This window comes from Lepisma saccharinum, chromosome 3, assembly GCF_977018435.1.
Source record: "Lepisma saccharinum chromosome 3, izLepSacc3.1, whole genome shotgun sequence".
NCBI lineage: Eukaryota > Metazoa > Arthropoda > Insecta > Zygentoma > Lepismatidae > Lepisma > Lepisma saccharinum.
Window position 1 is genome coordinate 92,886,966 of NC_139231.1, and position 21,735 is coordinate 92,908,700.

The window sequence follows — 21,735 nt, forward strand, 5'->3', positions numbered from 1 at the left end:
AAATAGATTTTTTCGCACAATAACCACTAGTAAATAAATTATCATATCCTCAATTTCATGTACTTGGTCTAGAATTTAATGTGAGATTAACAATAACGATAAGTCAATTTCCCATCTTAACACTTACTGCATTGCATTATTTTTTGGCCAGAAAAAACAATTAATGGAAGTGTTGTGTGTAAATCATTGGATAATACGCCGTCCACGACTTCATTAAACATATCTCAATTGTTTTTTGTAGCTAATCAGTGGTGATTTATTCATTCTAGTTTGTTTTTTTACTTTTAACCACTGTTATTTAAAAGAGATTTACCAACGTTTCAGAGGCTACATCTGCCTCCGTCTTCAGGATAGCGTGTCTAAATGGTTGCCTTGGAGGATTATTCTAGGTGGCCTAAACTCCACCGCGTCCGTCGGTCACAAGGACCTCTAGTATATACAAAGTTGCCAGGTAGGATTATCAGTGGTCAGGCTCCACTTCTTAAAATGACCACGTCAAGGTCACGATCAAGGCTTCGTGCGTTAGGTTTCCACCTTGAACCGTCCACCTGGTCCAGGTATGTGGACGACACTTTTGTAGTCTGGCCACATACAGAACACCTACACAGCCTGAGACCCACAATCCAATTCACCATGGAAGTGGAAAAAAACAGAACTATACCCTTCCTAGATGTATTAGTTACAAGACAACACCACACCCTTTCCACAAAAGTATACAGAAAACCTACCCATACAGGGCAATATCTAAACTTCCTCTCCAACCACCCCAAGTCCATAAAAACCGGAATAGTAAAAACACTCGTGCACCGAGCAACAACCATATGTAAAACCGAGCAGGACCTTACCAATGAAAATAAATCACTCTACAAAGATCTCAAAACCAATAACTACCCACACAAAATAATAAACCCCATAATATGGACAGAAGAAACAACAGACCCACTTCCAAAATAAAAACCACTGGCCACGATCCACACGCCATACATAAAAAGGAATATCTGAAAGAATCCAAAAAATAACCAAGAAATATAACATCAGAACTACATTCCACTCCAGGAACACACTCCGATCCAACCTTGTCCACACTAGACCCCACACACCCGATATAAAAACAAAAAATGTAATCTACAGCATCCCATGTGAATGCGGGAGGGAATACATTGGGGAAACATGCAGAACACTTGAAGCGAGGGTGGGGGAACACAAAACAAACCTCAGGCTGGGATACTTTGAAAGATCCAAACTAGCAACCCACGCCTGGGAAAACAGCCACAGAATACAATGGGATAAAACACAGATAATAAACAGGGAAGAAAATGGCTACAGCAGAAAATTCAAGGAAGCATCGCATATGACAACAACGACAGAACCAATCAGCCAACCCAGCCTAGAAATCAGACCAATATGGACTCCATTAGTGCCACCCGAAGCCTTGATCGTGACCTTGACGTGGTCATTTTAAGAAGTGGAGCCTGGCCACTGATAATCCTACCTGGCAACTTTGTATATACTAGAGGTCCTTTTGACCGACGGACGCGGTGGAGCCTAGGCCACCTAGAATAATCCTCCAAGGCAACCATTTAGACACGCTACCCTGAAGACGGAGGCAGATGTAGCCTCCGAAACGTTGGTAAATCTCTTTTAAATAACAGTGGTTAAAAGTCCAAAAAAAACTAGAATGAATATCTCAATTGGAATACAACTTAGGTTCGATAGACAAAAGAAGAATACGAATGAATAGAGACTATGGCTAGAAATGTGTTTGTGTTGATTTGCAATTTTGGTTCTAAGTTCATTTTAAGCACAGAGAGGACCTACAGTTTAAATTGAGATCCGAAGCAATAAGTACCGCTGGGTATCGAACTTGGAACGTCTTGATTACATGGCAGTGTGGTTACCACTATGTACACGCAACTGAAATAATATTACATCATACGCACAAAATATTTAGCAAAATATTCAGGATCAACATACGAACTTGGGTCTCTCGTGTACCGTGCCATTGTTCTACCAATTGATCTATTGAGAATGGCTAAATTGAGGTATGGCGGAGCCCATAATTAGGGTTTTGGTCAGTATTTCATTTTTCTCTAAGGTTATACAATTCCACAATTGATTTCAATTTATCTGTATCCTTATGTTAAAAAGGTACTCTTCCACAGGGTGTTTATCAAAATAACAAATCTACAATTCTTGCCTTTTTCTTGACCTTTCTTTCTATTTTCTTGGCATTTTCCCCCTTTTTCTTAACATTTATTTAATCGTCACCGCCCACTTATGTATACTTGCAATATTAAGAAAATAGGTATTTTTGTCCAATGAAAAATCCTTACCACAAGGCCAGTTAAGAAGAAAAATGAAGCTGTAGTTTAACAAGAGATTTATAATTGCTTTAATTAATGCATGTAAAAAATAATGCTTCAGACTTCATCCTGGATTGGGAATGGATATATATTGAATATTTTTCCAAAACTTCACGCACACAAGAATGTAATTCTTAAGAAACAAAGTGAATAAATTTTAACCACAACTCAATGCAATTTTAGATTTCCAAATATTCAACTTTAACAAATCCCAGTATAGGTATATAACAATGTAACACTACAATGTAAAAAAGTAACAAATATTCTTGACCACAGACATAATTTGTTGACTTTTTCTTGACTTTCGTGACCTATCTGTTGATTTCTTGACTTTCTTGACATTCTTCACTGGTAGACACCCTGTTACACATACTGTTGTACGCTCACTGTCTGCTCAGACAGGTTAATCGGGACTAGACCTACAGTTCAAAGTGTACGGTCCACTAATAATAATAATAATAATAATAATAATACTTTATTGTCATTAAGCTTGTACAGCAATAGACAACGTCAAGAGCAAAATACATGTGAAATATATTATACAATATAAAAATATAACCTCTTTTATGTTTAAGTTGCATTAAATACAATATTTTTAATTTCAAGAAATTCTTGAGTTGGGTACAATGGTGTAGCAACTAACCAGGCATACAGTTTATGTTTGAATACATTCATAGGCATATTTGTCACATCAAGAGGTAGCTTATTAAATAGTCTTAATCCTAGAGCTTCATAACTATTCAGGGATTTTGAGAGTCTATGATAGGGTATATTTATACGCCTGCTGTTTCTTGTAGTATAGGAATGTACATCTTGTCTACTTTGTAGTTGTGGCAAATTTTTCTTTACATACAAGACCACAGTGTAAATATATAGATTTATCACAGTCATAAATTTTAACTTAATGAACAGTGGCTTACAATGAACTAATTTGTGTGAGTTTGTAATTATTCTCACGGCTTTTTTCTACAGCATTAAAATTTCTTGTACATAACTGCAGTTGCCCCAAAGTAAAATTCCATATGAAATAATGCTTTGAAAGAAAGCAAAGTAAGCTGATCTTACGTAATCTTCAGGTACATGACTGTTTAGATTCCTTAACAAATATATAACCCTGGAGAGCTTAGCAGTTATGTATTTAATAAGTGGCTCCCATGATAATTTATTATCAATGACAATACCTAGAAAGTTCACATTGTCTGAGCTATTATCGATCGGAATGTCTCTAAGACTGAAAAAAACATATGCTGGGTTTTACTTTCATTCAGCAAAAAACAATTAGCTCTGAACCATAAAGAAGATTGATACAGGGTATTATCAGTTATGGCTTTAAGAGTGTTAAAGTCAGAGCTGGCATTAAAGAACGTAGTATCATCTGCATATAGTATTGTGTGAACAGTGACGCAAAATGGCAAATCATTCATCATGAGAGTAAACAATAAAGGTCCAAGAACCGAACCTTGAGGTACACCACTTTTGACCTCAGCTACATCTGACCTCCCCATTCCTATGCAGACAATTTGTTTACGGTTCTGAATGTATGAATGAAATAGTTTAAGATCTGTACCACCAATGCCATAGCATGTCATCTTTTTTAAAAGTGAAGTGTGTTGTTCTACACAATCAAAAGCCCTGCTCAGGTCACAGAAAGAGGCCTGAGCAAAGTCCTTAGTTGAAGGCCTTAAGTACATTTTTGACTAAAGAGTCCATGGCATCAAGTGTTGAGTTACCCTTCCTGAAACCAAACTGTGATTTGCAAATTAAGTTAGTATGGTCTACGTAATTGCATAATTGAGAATGCATAATTGATTCTAAAACCTTTGAAAACAATGGAGTAATGTGGCTCCAGCGAAAATCGAATCCGGGCAACCTTGTTACATGACGACAGTGTTAGACAAACCACAGGCACATAAGGGTATTTACGTAGAATGTACGAAAACGTACTATTGTTGCAGAGAATGAAATTATTCGATAAGTGCTTTGAATTCGAATTATGGAATATATTGAGCTACATGAATAAAATTGAGCACTTGCTCATGTCTCAAAGTTTTGGAGCACGTATTCCATTTCAATAAAATGAAAGGCTGAGGTCTTTTCACATGAGGTGCACCTAGTTCCTCAGTGAGCGCAATGATAAGCATTCTCCTGTTTCAAGAGCCGCTTCCGTGGCGGAGTGATTATCACATAGCGCTACGACGCCTGCGATCCTGGGTTGGAATCCCGGCCAGGGCATGGGATTTGGAGTTTCCATTCATCAATTTCATCATATCATCACTCATTTCAATCTTCAAGACTAGCCAAAAGTGGCAGGAAAGCGAAGTAAAATAAATAAAAATTAATCAATCCTGTTTCATGAAGAAAAAAAAGGTACAGAAACACGAGCGGAGCTTGTGCGCATGCGTACAGGTCACTAGGTCATAAGAAAGTTCTGTGAGAAGTTGCTAGGTTGGAAACTATGAAAGGGAGGCTTAATTCATACGGAAATGGACCACTTACCGTATAAGACACACTTTTTACCCTTAAAAGTAGGTATGAAAAACAGGGCGCGTCTTATACACCGATACTCAGTTTATGGTTACCTTCATTTCTGCGAACTTTCTCTGTTCTGAATTAGATGATTTCTTTGCTTTCCTGCGGTGTTTGACGAATAAGATTAAGATATATTATTTCCTAGTTAGATTAGGTAAGTTATTGTGTTAAAAGTAGACCTACATATTATTGTATATATGGAAATGCTGTAAATTTATTATAAATTCAGTGATAAAGCTTCTTTCCAAAAAAATGTGTACGTAATATGGGGTGCATCTTATACGCCGGCAAATATGGTATTTACTTCTTGACCACACATTTCTCTACCGTATGAGCACATGCTCAAGAAAATCTGCACGTTTTTGTCACTACTATCCAACGTTAGAACTATAATGAAGAAATTAATTAACAAAAAAAAAAAAGAGAGGAGTTACAGTATAGTTCTGGACAGACTTAAAGAAACTAGGACCTTATCTTCCTCACAATCTTAACGAGAGGCGTGGCCACCACATGTCCACGTGGGTATCCTTACAAGAATTGGCAATATCGGAAGGCCACGCCTCTCAAGATTGTGAGGAAGATAACCTCCGGTCCGGAACCATAGCTTATAATGTATAGCTTACGTTTTTAATTTGGTCCATTAACGCTTCTCTTCAAAGCCAATAATCTACAATTAAATATACCTACGTGTTAGAAAAGAGGTTAGAACCAAAAGTAAGTTGTAAAAGAGATTGGAAAAAGGAAAAGATTAAAATGAGCATGTAAATAAGAAATCTTTCTAGCTTTATCACGAAATTCTTGTAAGACACATTTTATTTTAACAAACAGGTTTTAAAAGTAGAAAAATAGAACTCACGGTAAATGTCCAATTTCCAACCATCTTCAATTTCACTCCCAGCGATAAGCGGTGCGCTTGCTCGACAGGATAAGTACTTCCCGCTGTCTTCTATCGTTGGGATGAACGTGAGAGTGCTTATCGTAACGTTCCCGTCATTGCTCGTCTGCAACAGAGAGAAAGATAGAACAGATTAACTCCTTTCTCTTTACTCCGTAGAAAATACAAAAGCAAATATAATGTATTCACAGTCACAGTCTTCAGTAACTTTTGCTCAAAGAAGTAACTATTACAGTTACTTTTTTAGTAGTTTAGATATAGTTATCCGTCATTTTCTGTAGATTCCATAATCTGTTACACGCATATTTAAAATATAGGGTGCCTGTAAAGTCAACTCTATTTTAAAATTATAATTTCTTTGAATCTTAACCGATTGTATTATCACCAGAGCTGTGATTAATAACATTCCTTGGGGTTAACATGTATTTCTCTTGTATGTCAGACAAGCGTGCAAGAGAGGGCGAGAATTTTCAACACTTTTGAGAATTGTCTGTGACATTGGAAAGGTTTTCGAGGAAAGAACGTGAATTCCATGTGACACTCTACGCAAAAGCAATAAAAGATTGTCATAGGAAGTTATCAATAGCCGCCAATGTAGAAGATGAGAAGGGAAAGAGAAGATGAACAGCCTGGGAAACGCAGAGTAAAGTTACTACGGTAACAATATGTACTCAAGAAGCCCACACAAAATCACATCGTCACGGAACTAGTGTGTCATCTGAAGTTTTCAGGAACTCACTATTCTCAACAAAGATGTTTCGTTAAAAATAAGGAATTTGCAAGAATTTCGAAAATAGAGAGTGACTTTCTAGACATTCTGTAGTTGAATATATTCTTATTTTGTTGCTCTTACGCCACTTTGGCTCTTAACAATGAGGATTGGTAAGGCAAATGGGGAAACAAACACAATAAAGCGCCCAAACCTTAATCATGATTCAAACTTGAGACTACTATTTTACTTCCGGCGACGCTAACAGCTCTACCATCAGGTGAGTGACTGTGAAGCGTCTAGGAATTTAATTGATTTTATTGAAACATTATTCTGAACTTCAATAGCCTGACTGTATTTTAATTGATTGATTTGCTTTATTTTACTTCGCTTCTTGTGCTACTTTTGGCTAATTTGCGAAGATGGGAATGAGATGATATGATGAAATTAATGAATGGACACTCACAAACATCCATGTCAAGGCCGGGATTCGAACCCGGGTCCCCTGGCGTCGTAGCGCGATGTGCTAACTACTTTCCCACGGGGGCCGACTGTATTTTAATATTTCATAGTTTGTTTTGAGGATTTTTTTTAAAAAAAAAGTTTGATATGAGTAATATGAGATCAAACAATCATATGCATTTTATAACATATCCAATATCTGATGCACCTAAACGTTTAGTCGAGGTTACAGTTTTGAAACATTCTTTGCCCTTAGTAATGCATTTACTTTACTGTGTGTTGTTAAATAATACAGTCGATCCTTAAAGCGACAGTTCCAGTCCAGATTACGCTCTTTCCATGACGTAAACTTCGTCAAGAGGCCAATAAAGTGAATCTGCGACACAAAACATTAAGTGGAATGGCTAAACCGAACAAATACTTTACGGAAAATCAATACAGCACGAAATTCTCCGAGGAAAACAATGTTGGCGTCTCAGACTTGATTACGTTCTTAGGCAACGTAATCTCCTCTCTCTTTTTCCCTTGAGAAAACAGGCGTTTGGTCGTTCACCCTCGGCGAAGCCAAACGAACTCAGCCACGACAGAAACAGTTCAGCCCCGACGTCCTGCTTAACCGAACAGTTTGACGTCGTAGCAAGCCTCGTCGGGCTGCTAAATTGAACGGCAAAATTTAATCAAAACCTCGTTTATCTGCTAACTACCACCTGTTGTCCCCGAGCCGTTACTTGTTTTTTCATAAAAGTCATGCGAGGATCATCGTATTATTTTTTTTCTGTAAAGTTTCTCCAGCAGATATGGGTGTTTAGCTATTCTGGCGTCGGGAGATGATGAATTGCGGGGTCGACGGGTCGAAAGGGGAGAGTAAAATGGCTTCCTTGTGTGCATTAAAACGCTCTGTTACGCTGGGTCGTCATTTGAATCTTGGATGCCTTGTGGCAGGGATGAAATGCCTTGTATTTCTTCAAACCCAAATTATCTCCATATTCTATCTCAGTTTTTGATGTGGGAGTTGGGGACAAATATAATTTCAAGTATTTTTCGTGTAACCGCCCAAGAGTATTTTAATCGAATTTTCAGGGCTAATACCGAGAACAATTAATTTCATTCTCTTTGTCTCTTCTTCTTGCGAAGTGGGATTACCAAAAGAGAAAACACGATTGTCAGAATAAAGTGTTCTTATGTTCTGTTCCTGCTTAGCAGAAATACCATAAGCACGCACACACTTCCTTAGAGAACTCGGTAGAGTAAAATTATTTTCATAACATCTCTTCCTGTTCTGCATTTGCAGCCTTGGTGCGAGACACAACTCCCGAAGCCTCCAATCAACAAGTGGCCCGATGACGTCATCTCAACCCAGCACCTATCGCTATCTTTCTTGCTCACGGTCTACTCTGTTGGTAGGCTCACTAGCTAGACTAGCGCAGTCATGCAGCTTGGAAGCGAGTCATAACTTCCGAAGCCTCCAATCAACAAGTTGTAGTAGTCAGCTGGACATGTTCCGGAAATAATCTAGCTCGACTTCGTCACCTCAAACGTTCACCTTCTGGTTCTGTCTTCTCCATAAGACTAGCTCGACTTCGTCACCTCAAATTTTTACCTTCTGGTTCACCCTTCAGCATAAGATAAAGCGAAAATCAATAACAACACCACAGCTACATCACTTCCGCTGGACACATACCAGTTGCCAGGCAACTTGCAAATCTAGTACCACTGAAAATATTTTGCCCTTCGCAATGCTGTGACTCCCATAACAATGTCCAATTCTGCTTCCAAATTGAAATTTCATCTCTTATCAGAATGTTATAAGTCTCGGAAAATTCTCAATTCTTTTCCTGAGATCCATAAGTGCCTTCTCAACGCTCGAAAAATTCAATTTTTATTTTCCATATTTGTACATAAATTAGGTTTTGGCTCATATTTGACATATTTTAGTTATTTTTACACATTATTTCCATATTTCAGAACATTTCTCAACATACACTCCATATTCGAGGAGTAACTACATGACTCCAGGACCGAAAGCGTTGGTTGATTTTCTTGTGAATAACTGACAAATTTGAAATACCCAATTTACTACATGCAATATTGAACGCAGTTTTAGTCAATATAAATCCTTCTTAAGAGACAAGAGAAGGAAACTCATGTTCGAACACTTATAACAAAATTTTGTTATTCATTGTTTTGGAAACAGAAAATGAAAACACATCTTGTGTTGCTTTACATTATGTCAATGTAAGAGTACTGCATTTTATGTAGCTCGTGTAGTGCATTATGTTATTAAAAAAGGTACTTTTTTTTACAAATTTAAGTTCTTATTTAACTCCATATTTTGGTAAAAATAGCTAAATATGTATTTATATATTTAGCACATTTTTACTACATAAAATCCGTTCTTGGTTATAACTCTCAAACACTATTCATTTCATCATTCAAACTCAACTTTTTCCCCTTATCACAATGCTACTCGAACGTTATCTACTGTAAGCTTCAAACTGAAACTTTTTCCCTTGTCACAATGCTATAACTCCCAAACATTATCCGCTTCATCCTTGAATCTCAACTTTCTTCCCTTGTCACAATACTGTAACTCTCAAACATTATCCGCTTCATCCTTTGTCACAACGCTGTAACTCTCAAACATTATCCGCTTCATCCTTGAATCTGAACTTTCTTCCCTTGTCACAATGCTGTAACTCTCAAACATTATCCGCTTCATCCTTGAATCTGAACTTTCTTCCCTTTTCACAATACTGTAACTCTCAAAAATTATCCGCTTCATTCTTGAATCTGAACTTTCTTCCCTTGTCACAATACTGTAACTCTCAAACATTATCCGCTTCATTCTTGAATCTGAACTTTCTTCCCTTGTCACAATACTGTAACTCTCAAACATTATCCGCTTCATTCTTGAATCTGAACTTTCTTCCCTTGTCACAATACTGTAACTCTCAAAAATTATCCGCTTCATTCTTGAATCTGAACTTTCTTCCCTTGTCACAATGCTATAAATGTCGAAGGTTGTCCACTGTAAGCTTGAAACTGAATATTTTCCCCTTACCACATTGCTATGATTCTCGAACATTCTTGAAATCAAACCTTGTTCCCTCATCACAGCAATGACTCTCGAATATTCCCTACTCCCGCCTTGAAATTATAAAACATCTAGTCTTATAAAATGTCTAGAATCACTCATTTTAAGCCAGTTTTCCAGTTATCTTGGAGTGCCTAATATCCAGTAACAAAACACTAACAAAGAAGACAAACAAATGGAGATTCAAGTTGAGAGAAAGAAGGTTTTAATTTAAGCCTTGATATTTAATTTCGATAAGGTTCACAGATGCAGCTAATAAGAACTCTCTGGAATGTACGGGAAGGGTGAGTAAAACCAGATCCAGGCACCCAGGAGTTTAGGTACCAATTTTCAGGAAAAGTCAAGACGAACTTGCAATTTGCAAACAGTTTGGAATTCACAAACTTCTCCACTTAGATAAAAATTCCATTCGTGTATCGGAGACTCGCAAAACCTTGGAATTTTAATATTGCCAGCAAAAAGTAAGAGTACCGTTTTGCAGCATGGCACTATTTTTGCGTTTACGCGTGTTTTCTTCTTCTGCGTGCGAGAGCGAAAGTGCGAGAACATTTTCGCTCAACACCTTGGACCGTTACATCGGGTAGGTTCTCGTCGGTAGGTATTCCAATTATCTTGCGAAAAACGCGCCGGGAATTCCCAAATATGCACAGCGCTTTTGCTCAAAGAAGGCGATACAACGGCCCGTAAAAAGTGAGATGATGAAAACACTGATGCTTCATTGCGTTATGAAAATATCGACCGCAGAAAGGCCAGGTTGCAGTATGAGAGCTCGTTCTGCCAAAACGATCACTTTGAAGTATTCAAATGCTCCGAGTGTGTTGGTGAATGAGAAATGTTATCTCTCGCAACAAGAAGGTTTTCCTGGAACTAGATGGCAATTTCTAATTTCATGTTAGGACAGATTTTACAGGGTGTCCCATAAGTCTGGAACAGCTGGCCATCGATCCGGAGTGGACGCTCTCAGATTCCAGAGTTCCGCAGGATCGAAATCTGGTTACGGGAGGGATGTTTCATTGTGTGTATTCCATCCACTTCATCATCATCATCATCATCGTGATTAACCTATGAGGCAGGAAAGTAACCCAAATGGAAATAGATGTCTGGAACCGTCCTAGGAGCTTAATATGGACTCACCTTGTAATCAAGTGTCCTGGATTCGATCATCCATTGTAAATTGCGTAGCGGTTCGGATCCCACTTTAAACTGCAGATCTACACCCAATTGCTGTAACTTAGCGTAACGTCGACTTAAAAGAAACTTTATGTGAAAGAAACTGAATAAAATATGAATTTTAATACATGTGTCGCTATCTGTGATCATGTAGTAGTAGACTGCAGTTACGGGCATCACTATTGAACATCTTAAAATCAAGTGTAAAATGTCAAATGCTGACGACATATCTGCATTTGCACGAAAGTTGTTAAGTATCAAAAGTGAGGCATGATGTATTTTCCACTGACAGCGACTAGCTAAATGAAGATATTGTTTACTTCATTAGTTTGAGCTGTGGTTTTATTAAAGTCCACTTTATGCACAGTAGGTAAATCGGAACTGGTCCTACAGTTTGAAGTGTGATGGACCGGGTATAGGGGACTCGTTGATTACAAGGCGACGACGTACCGCTACGCTACCGGAGAGGCCCTTACTTCAATAGTGTTTGTAGAGAGCTGTCTACTAACCACAGTGTACAGCTAACTAGTAATGCCTTTTGTGACAGGTCTATGAATGATCATAGCACTATGGAGAATTAATGATCTAGCCGAAAATGCCAGAGGCAAATATGAATGTGTCCTACGCGGTTCCATACATACAGGACATAAAATACTCCTCTTGCGAAAAGTGGTATCGTCGAAAAGATACTTTACAAGAAAAACTTAGGAAAACAAAACATTATATATATATATCTTCTTCACTATAATGATATGAAAAAATACGTTCCTTAACGATGTCACCAACAACGATTTTATAAACAAGTTTAGAACATTTATTGATTAGGTTCTTGTCAGAGCATATTCAAATTAAACATTCCCAGTAACAATAACCATTACTTTGTTGGCTTTGAATTTCCTAAGACACACATGTGATAATTGTGGTGATTTTATTACAATAATTGCACTGATTTTGCCCGAGGTACTTGTAATAGATTGGCTGGAGCATGTAGTAGAGCTTAACCAGTGATAATGATCCATTATCACTTACACAGATAAAAGCAATAATGAAAAAATAAGTACATAGCGAGAGATCCATTGTAAATGATTGAGCACAAGTGGTGTTCAATTCGCATTTGTAGTTTTGTTGCATTATATCTCCTTAATGCCAGTACTGGCTAATGATGACGATGGGGATGAGTGCTATTAGATGACACTGATGCAGAGACTCTCGCAAAGGACACCCATTTCCAGGCTGGAATTCGAACACAGGAACTTCACTGACGAGTCCAAAAGTCGACTACTTAACGAGCTTAGCCACAGAGCGGGCTCGCTGAGTCAAGAGATTACCAATTATTTTATAGTCTTGTATGAAATAGATCATACAGTTAACTTACAGCAGTAACAACTATAGCGTCGAGTTGTCTAATCATGGTCTCCCCCCCCCCCCCCAAGATTTTGGATTGGTGTCCTGATAAGGGTTTTTCTTTGCATGTGCCCCTTCGTCGATTTCATCTAATCACCGTTCTTTCACTCGTAAAGATTGACAGAGTCAGATAAGTGACTCAAAATAATACACGATAGTGTGTATTTCAGTGGATAAGGTGCCGTGGCCAGAATTTCCGTCCATAAATAAAACAGACTCCGAAATATCTACGAACAATTGTGGTAACGTATAGAATAACATATTCCACCAAATGAATATCTGTTACAAAATACCTTCAATAATTTAGGTTAGGTTAGGTTAGGCATGCTACAGTAGTATAGACATGCTACATATTCCAAAATAAGGTGCCAGACCGATGGCGTAGAGGTAACCTCGTCGCCTTGAAATCAAGGGGTTCCGGGTTGGATACCCGGTGGAGACCATTGCACAGTGTTTCAGATTCCACTTTGAATTGTAGGTCCAGTGCATAAAGTGGACTTAAAACAGCAATTTAAACAAACAATATCCCAAAATAAGGAACATAATCTGCACCTGGCGAAGGAATTGCAGAATACATTCAGCTGTCAACTACTGCATGTTGCCTTGACTTTCTACTTCAATGGTGATGAAACACCACTGCTGGCGACAACTTGATTTCCGTCCAGAATGAGTTACGTAAATATTTTGCTTTGACACCCCGCAGTATTGACAACAGTCGCGACTGTTCATATTTGCATAACGCAATACTCAATTGTCCGCGCATGAGCAATAATCGTACTCAGTGAACTAGTTTCTGTGCCATATTCTGGATCGGACTCTTTAATTTCTACAGTTAGTTTCTGACATGTGAGGAAAACGCTACACTAACAGGACCTTATCGGATGCAAGCGAACTTGGGATCTGTGGGATTTCAGAGAGAAGTAACAGGCGACATGTCAAGTGGCATCCATCTTGTTTGAAACCGAATCGTAATGCAACTTTTCTCACTGGATTGCTTGTAGCTTGGGTGCTGACAGGGACGAGTCGTTCTTCTCAATAGCGTGCATCGTGTAGCCTCGGCGCTGTTCGCGCATGTGCAGTTTTTTACTACAATTCCGGTGAGTGCAGTTTGTGGTGAAGTGTCGCTTGTCACATAAGTAAAAAACTTCCTGTGTCACTTGTACTTGTCACTTCGGTCTGGATGGGTTCTTAAGATTCGTCAAATGGACATAAAGCTTGCGCGCAAGAAACCCAAGAGCGTGTTTCGTGGTGGACAAGACCAACAAGGTTATCACCCTCTGACGTTTCTTGTGTTTGGCGCGTCTTTTGTCAGCTGCTATGGCATCGAGGCTCAAGCAAGATTGACACTAAAAAGGAGTGCCCTGCTCATACGCGGACTAATACATAAGATCCTGCTCCAAGTTTAAGTTTTCTAGGAGTACAGCACCGTAATCGAAGCTCCAACAGAGAGAAACAGGCAATCCTTATGCAAATAAGAGCCTTGCGATCGCAACGACGCCTCCAGTAAGACGGCAAATCCTGCAATTAGAATCTCCAGCAGCGTGGACCGCTCTCCCCGCGGCGTATCAAATCTGAAGAAGGAGCATGGGAGCAGCGCGCGCGGAAGGGACATTATCTTTGAGTCTACGAAAATTTCTCCAGATTCAAGGTAGCATTACGCCACCGCCCTTGGGGAGGCTCTCCAGGGATTTGGCGGCGAAAGTCGGAAGCTACGAGAAAAAACGGGAGAAAACTGAAGAAGGCAAGAGCGGAAGAGATAGGAAATTTCAAAAAGGCTTCGGTCGACGGCGATCGGACAGGGTGAAAGAGATAGGAACGTGGGGAGAGAATGGGAAGAAAGGTTCCACACCGACATTCCTCGGCCAATCTTCGTTAGAGCTGAGTAATTTGTCACTTGAGAATTAATCCGCGAAAGTAGCTGGTACCAGAGTGGATCCCAGGCTTACAAGAGTTTTGTCCAAAGTTGCAGAAACTGGACTGTCCGATCTGAAGATCAAGACAGCAACTTCGGAACTTTTGCTCAGCCTTTTCACCTCCCAATTCCTGCATTGGGATCAACCTTTTACCTACTAACATAACCCTTTTTTTCTCTGTCGCTTCAGAGAAATTGCAAAACCTGCTGCAGACAGGAAGGTATTGTAATCATAGACTTTAGATGCAGTTTCAACTGCAACATTGTGTACATGTCCTGAAAAGGTTTGTAAAGTCAATTAATGTTCAACATACGCACATATGCGTATGCCACTTGAAGCTGACCTTGGAATTTGTAGTGAGGTACCAATTACTCGAAAACATGCCCACGTCGAAAAATCCAATACGGGATTCTCTTCTTTCTTCTTGTTTTTACCTACCGAAAAGTTAATTTTTTTAACAGTGAATAACTTATACTCCGAAAATGGAAATTTATATTGAATAAAGGAAATTATAGTCTCATTTTTTTTATTAGAAAACGGAAATTCGATTTATGTAAAAAAAAAGAAAGTAAAGTGCCCCCCTGTGCTTAGCACCACGCCATGAAAGCGTATAGGGGGTGTGGTGGTAACGATTTATGAAACTTGTATATTATTTAGAAATCTGATGAGGGTTATTTTCGAGTTATTTTGAAGTTCAACTTTCAAAACGATATTTCACTTATGAAAAGAAAATTTAGTAGAAACGGGAAATTTTATTGAGAAGAGGAAAGTTTCTATTAAAGAAGGGAAATTCTATGTGAATGTTTATGCGTTTCTATTTATTTGTAACATTCTGAATATATGTTCAATTCATTTTATATCAGGATATCATCAGTGAAAATGAAAAAAACGTAATAAGATGCACACAGATACTTCTGACAAGAATAATACTCGAAATAAAAATTAGAACGACAGTGAAATCAGTATAAATCTTCTTTTGCTTGAAGTGCACGGTTTTGAAATTTTGTTTTAGTGTATTGTACATGGTTTATAGTCGACAGAGAAGTGGCCTTTCTTTATCAATTCTGAAGCTTTTGTGTAAAAAAAAAGTAGTTACATTTTCTGTTCGTACATTGGAACTAGATGTGACAAACTGGTAAGGAAACCATTGCCCGTGAAGAAAGAGAATTTCTTAGAAATGGAGTCCACAAAATTTGTATCATGCAAGTGAGTGCGTGGGTAAGAATTTCACACGCTCTGGTGATGGTAACGTCATATCTAAGAACGCAATGCATTTCAAGAAATCATTCAGAAGGCTTCACACTGTACAGCCTGGAAGACAGAAATTTCCTTGATATACGACAAAGATAAAAACATAGGTGGAAACACTGCTCCTTTTATGTGCCATAACCCTTAAACACTTACACTGATGAATAGTCACAAAATATTGTAATAAAGTGTCCCAAATTACTTGATCACGGAACAGGAGGGCGAGCTGTCAGTTCGGAATGTCTACACTTCCCATGTTCATTGTTGTTTTTACGCAAGCGCACCACCATCAGTCAATCATTAACTCATCCACCAAAAACAGGCTAATGACGATCTCCATGTAAGACGTTTGTTGCCTTAATTGCCACCAGCAATAATTTTATCAGAAGAGGGCAAATTATTAGGAGACGCTAGCAAGAGAAGGTTTTATGAACTAGAAGTGGGTTTTATTAATTTTGCGTCTACTGAAGGCGATTAATTTACTTCTCCTCGTAAATGATGATGTTCGAAATTACGGGAAAATTGTTGCAGCCTCTTTTTCAACACCCCATACTATTTTTGTGTAGACTTGATGAAGCGAAGATAATTTTAATGAGAGATGGAGAAACATACTTCACTGTTTTAGAGCATGGTTGCATCACAATTGCCGGGGCGCAACGTTTCGACACCATTCAAAATTTGAAGAATCGATTTTGCAGTCGTAAAAGCCTTACGATGTAGTTAGGTTTTCATTAGAAAGGGTGGGTCATAGGAAGTCACCTTCAAAATATATTCGTTCTTTACTAAAATATAATTTCCATTTTGCGTCCATTACTACCAGCTCTAACTTGCGCCAAGTGACGATGGCTTCCCGGAGAAGGTGCAAGCAAGTATGAATTTCTCGGGGAATGAGTCCTGCTTAAAGGGTATTTAAATATTCCCTACAGCATTTGTTCTGTTCGAAGGTGAAAGTAAGTCTTTCCCGGAGAATGAATCATGCTCGAAGGAGTGAGGAAGTATCTCCCGATAATGAGTATTGTTCGAAGGTGTGAGGAAATATTTCCCGAGAATGTGTACTGTTCGAAGGTGTGAGGAAGTATTGCCTGAAGAATGAGTTCTGTTTGAAGGTGTGAGAAAGTATTTCCCGGAGAATGAGTCCTGTTTAATGGGTTAGAAAGTATTTCGTGGAGAATGAGTCCTGTTTAAAGAATAAGTATTACTATTTCCCAGAGAATTAGTTCTGTTCGAAGGTCAAAGTAAGTATTTCCCGGAGAATGGGTTTGTTCGAAGGTCAAATTAAATATTTCCCGGGGAATGAGTCCTTTTCGAAGACGTGAGAAAGAATTTTCCGAATAATCAGTCGTGTTCGAAGGCATGAGGAAGTATTTCCCGGAGAATGAGACCAGTTTGAAGACGTGAGGAAGTATTTCCCGGAGAATGAATCCTGTTCGAATGTGTGAGGAAGTATTCTAAGGAGTATGAGTCCTGTTCGAATGTATGAGAAAGTGTCTCTCGGAGAATGAGTCCTGTTCGAAGGTGAAAGTACGTATTTCTCGGAGAATGAGTCCTGTTTGAAGTCATGAGAAAGTATTTTTCGGAGAATGAGTCTCGTTCGAAGGTCTGAGGAAATATTTTCCCGAGAATGGACCCTGTTCGAAGGTGAAATTAAGTATTACCAGGAGAATAAATCCTGTTCGAAGGTGAAAGTAAGCATTTCCTAGAGAATTAGTTCTGTTGGAAGGTGAAAGTAAGTATTTCCAGCAGAATGAGCCCTCTTAGAAGACATGAGTATTTCTGAAAGCGTAGCCATCATGAAAGGTAGATCCAATTATTATTTTTTTTCACAACAGTCGCTCACACAAGTTAATATTGATTTTCTTCTAAGGCTTTACTATTACAGAAGGGTCCATTATTCGACTTGCTCTGTATGCTGGGAGGGTCTTCCTTTGTGTTTGCCCTTCAATGATTTTCGTTTAATCATAATTCGTATCATAGTCGCAAATGGCTTAAAGAGAAAGGAAACACAAGTAAAAAGAGGAAAATACACAAATGCTGGACGAAAAATTAATCGTGAGCTGAAAATTCCTCTGAAGCCACCACGACATAAAGCGAATGGAGCTCCATGTGTGTGGGCCAAAACCTATTTCACATGGGAAGATTGGTGTATCGACAGGTTGCGGGATGACGATAATTCACTCTCTTGGGAACACTGAACGCATAAACTGAGATAACATACCCTGCATTGCGTAAATATTTGGCACATCTTTCAGTCAACTTGCTTCGGTACTTTGCGAGATATCGGTATTGTTTTTACACAAAGAAGGGCAGGATGGTTAAAATAATATATTTTGAGCTCTATTAAAATAAGAATCCTGTCATTTGATATAGTTTTGTTGTGGTTAATCTTGCCACAGGAAGATACCGTAACCAAAGCTATCTTACACCAGCAACGGATAAGATAATAGAATTCAACTGGTTCTTCTTTTCAAATTTTTAGCTTTAACCCTCCTGTCCCTCTAGGCTCAAAGCAATTAGAACACTTTCTCGCTGAAGTCACTGATATTCTGTTACACATTTCTCTGTTTCAGCATAAATATTCAACAACTGCTCCACACCTACTGTCTCGTATCTTCAAACACCTTTCATCATCTCATTAGTGTCATTGTTTGAAACTACCTCTCTGTGGCTTGGTTTCTGCTGCAATCAATCTTCAAGTTTCAGCTTCAATTTCGACCACTGTCCGTCCACAGGCGCCATGCCATGTCTGTCGGATCTGCACGTCAAGCAGCAAACAAGCAACACCTACTAGCTGTGTAAGACAGTCGTAAGAACAGTTTCTTCAGGGTTGGCAGTGTCTAACAAAAAAAAAGTGGTTTATTTCTTTAATGTTATTTCAGATGTAGCTCGTTCTATTTCATGTGGCGTCACTTTAGAACAGCAACCTTAAAAGTGCCCAAAGGGGGTTGCTATGATGATCGTGCGATCGAAGGTTGCAGGTTCGATTCCTCATCTCATCAATGATGTTTCAGTGTGTGTCCATTCATCAATTTAATCTAATCTCGCGATTATTCTAAACTGGCAAAAAACTTTCGTAAATTACGGAAAATATAAGCAAAGAACCTTACACCCTGAGGGATCTTTTAATGCTCCAGAGAAAACTGTTGAAAATTTCTCTAATTTCGTAAACTTTGCTGGATATTCTAAATCCTTAAACCGTATATATATTTAGAATTTCTTCCACAAATTACAGAGGGTCACTTGAATGCTCTGGAGAAATTCTCAACACAGGCATTTTTTTCACAATTTGAAATATAAATCGCTGTCAAAGATCCAATGATACGTTAAATAAAATATTTTTGCACACTCTTCAAAAACCCGTAGTAGCCCCAGTCAAATCTCTGTCTTTGGAACATCTTTCGATAAACACTTGCTCAAAAACAGTCGAAGGTCTCCTATGAAAAAAATGCTTTCAGTCTGTTTCAAAATGGAGCCTTTGTAGGTTTTCTTTGACCTAAAAGTCATGAAAACCTCTGCTAGAAGTATATAGAAGAAGGCAGGAGAGAATTCCTCTTAGTTATCAACGCAAACCCATACCCATACTGAACGAAACACTAGGAGAGGGGGCGAGGTAAAAAAAAAATGTTTTAAAGCCAGGAAAACAATGTACGGCGGAAGCCGTTTAAATGGTGCATGATGATTATGGAGATGAAGCGCTAACTCGATCCAACATTTCGCGCACATGGACGGTTTCGTGAAGATGTTGAAGACGGTTGTGGGATTAGAGGCCAGGCCAAGCCTTAAAATTAATTAAAACAGCGGAATGATACTGTGAAAATGTACCATTCTGTTCCAATGATAAAGGAAAAACTAGAATGATAAGTATAAGAAACTGTACTTGAATATTCGGAATCGCAGTATCTGATTGACAGCATCCCAATTTCTCATTGTGCCTAATTGAGAAATGCAGTGGCTCAAAATCTTTACAATTAAGGCATCTCATTGAAAATCTCGTGTAGATTGATGAAAATTTCAGCTTTTCATTACTCAGAATCACCTTATCTGATTAGTCAGGATCAGGAAGTCTGACTTCTCAGAATACCATGTATCTGATTTCTCCGAATATCTGTAATTGATTATTTTCTACCTCAATGTTTGATTACATAGAATACCAGTGGGTGATTGTTCAGAATCGTAGTACTGGAATATGCAGAATCCCGTTATCAGATTAGTCGGAATGCAAGAATTAGATTTCCTAGAATTCAGATATCGATTGATTGAATTGAGATTTCTGGGTGAGTCAGCACTTATGCTATTTTGGACCCGTCACAATATAAGTGGCCCAGCCCCTTTCCATAACTAAAATAAAACCGTATCTGAGGACTAAATTATCCCTACCTGGGTTGAAAGCTCAGGCTGTAAAGGGACACTCAGCACACATAAGGACAAATCACAGGACAACACACACAGTCCTATAGAGGATTATACTGGCCCTAGGTCTAGACGCCAGAGCCTCGTTGGACTGCAAACGGGAGCTTTCGAGGTGTACTACGTGGAAGTGAGGTTGGCATTTGGGTGCCTTAGTAGTAGGTTACCCATCACAGGCCTTAGAATTCAGATATTATAGTATTCACAATCCATGTATTTTACTGTCTAGAATTCAAGTACAGTAAAACCTCGTTATTCCGGACCCTGATAAGCCGGATCTTGTTTAATCCGGACAGGCAAGAGGCAAAAGGGAAAAAAAAAGAAAAAAAGAAAAAAAATACCCCGAATGCAAGGTTTTAAATGTGGCTAGAAGTCAACAATCGCCGGGCACATCATTATACTATGGGTATCGCGTATGTACGTACTGCATTGTCGTATTGCTTTACATTTTACTGTACTGCATAATGTATTTAGGCATATAACCTTTAAATACGCCATAATAATAAACGTGTTTTGTTGCTATAAACGGAGTTTTATTGCACTTTCTACTGTTCTTTTAGGTTATTTCAGTTAATCCGGACTTTCGTTAAACCGGTCAACGTATCCCGCCATTAGTCCGGATTAACGAGGTCTTACTGTATTTCGGTATTCGAAATCTTAGTATTTGAATGGTTAGAATCCGTGTATTTAAAAGTTCAGAATGCAAGGATTTGGATGTTCAGTACCTACGTGTTTAGTGTTCAGAATGCTGGTATTTAAATGTTTAGAGTTCATGTATTTAAGTGTTCAGAATCCAAATATTAAAGTGCGCAGAAAACACATCCTTGAGTAATCAGAACCAAGGTATCTTGATTGCTCAGAAGCCTGGTAATTAATTACTAAGGCTCTACATGTTTCATTGATAAGACCACAGACTTGATTCCTCAGAATCCTGGTATCTGATTTGTCTGAATCATGATACCTGATTATTCAAAAACTGACAATCTAATTTCTCAGCGTTCCCCGGCTAACATGATGCTTATAACATTGTTACAAGCTTTTTGGAAACATGTACTACATGGCGGCATTTCTGTCAGCAAAGCTTCTAAAGGGGATGCTGCCCTCTGAAACCAGCGTCAGACAAGAGGATTTGAAACAATCCATCTTCAGACCCGCAGTAAGTAATTAAGAACTTTTCTTCCTTCTTTTTCTCAACAGTCGAGGGTCGGTGGCCTCCGAAATTGTTGGAGCCTTCATGTTTCATCACATTATCTGCTTCATTAACACCAAAAGAAGAAGCATAGCCTGCGCCTATGGGCTTCCAGTGTCAGTTAATCAGCCGCCCTTCACTTTTCCTCCCCACGGTTAATGCGGCCCTGTGTAAGGAAAGATCATATCGCCTGGCTCCGAGCTTCTTTTCCGCTGGACGAAAATTTGACACCTCTTTGTAGCGAACGGAACGTGCTTTCCTCGAGGAGCAATTTTTTGATGAACAGTCCTGTCAAGCGGCCGTCATCTCTGGCAGTGTTACCAGAAAGGATTCTTTCGCTCCTTTAATTTTGGTT

The 21,735-nt window shown here is 38.7% G+C and overlaps 1 protein-coding gene across 3 annotated transcripts in view; it reads right to left on the reverse strand.

Annotated features, from left to right (window-relative positions):
• Positions 1 to 21,735, reverse strand: part of LOC145985239 (adhesion molecule nephrin-like) — an 807,500-nt gene that overhangs the window by 82,402 nt on the left and 703,363 nt on the right. For all 3 annotated transcript variants that reach the window (XR_014441408.1, XM_083119010.1, XM_083119009.1), the window contains exon 7: positions 5,749 to 5,893. Coding sequence is in view for 2 of the 3 variants with exons in the window: in XM_083119010.1 (XP_082975136.1) it covers positions 5,749 to 5,893 (145 nt within the window). In the remaining variant the exon portion in view is untranslated. The remainder of the gene's footprint in view (positions 1 to 5,748; positions 5,894 to 21,735) is intronic.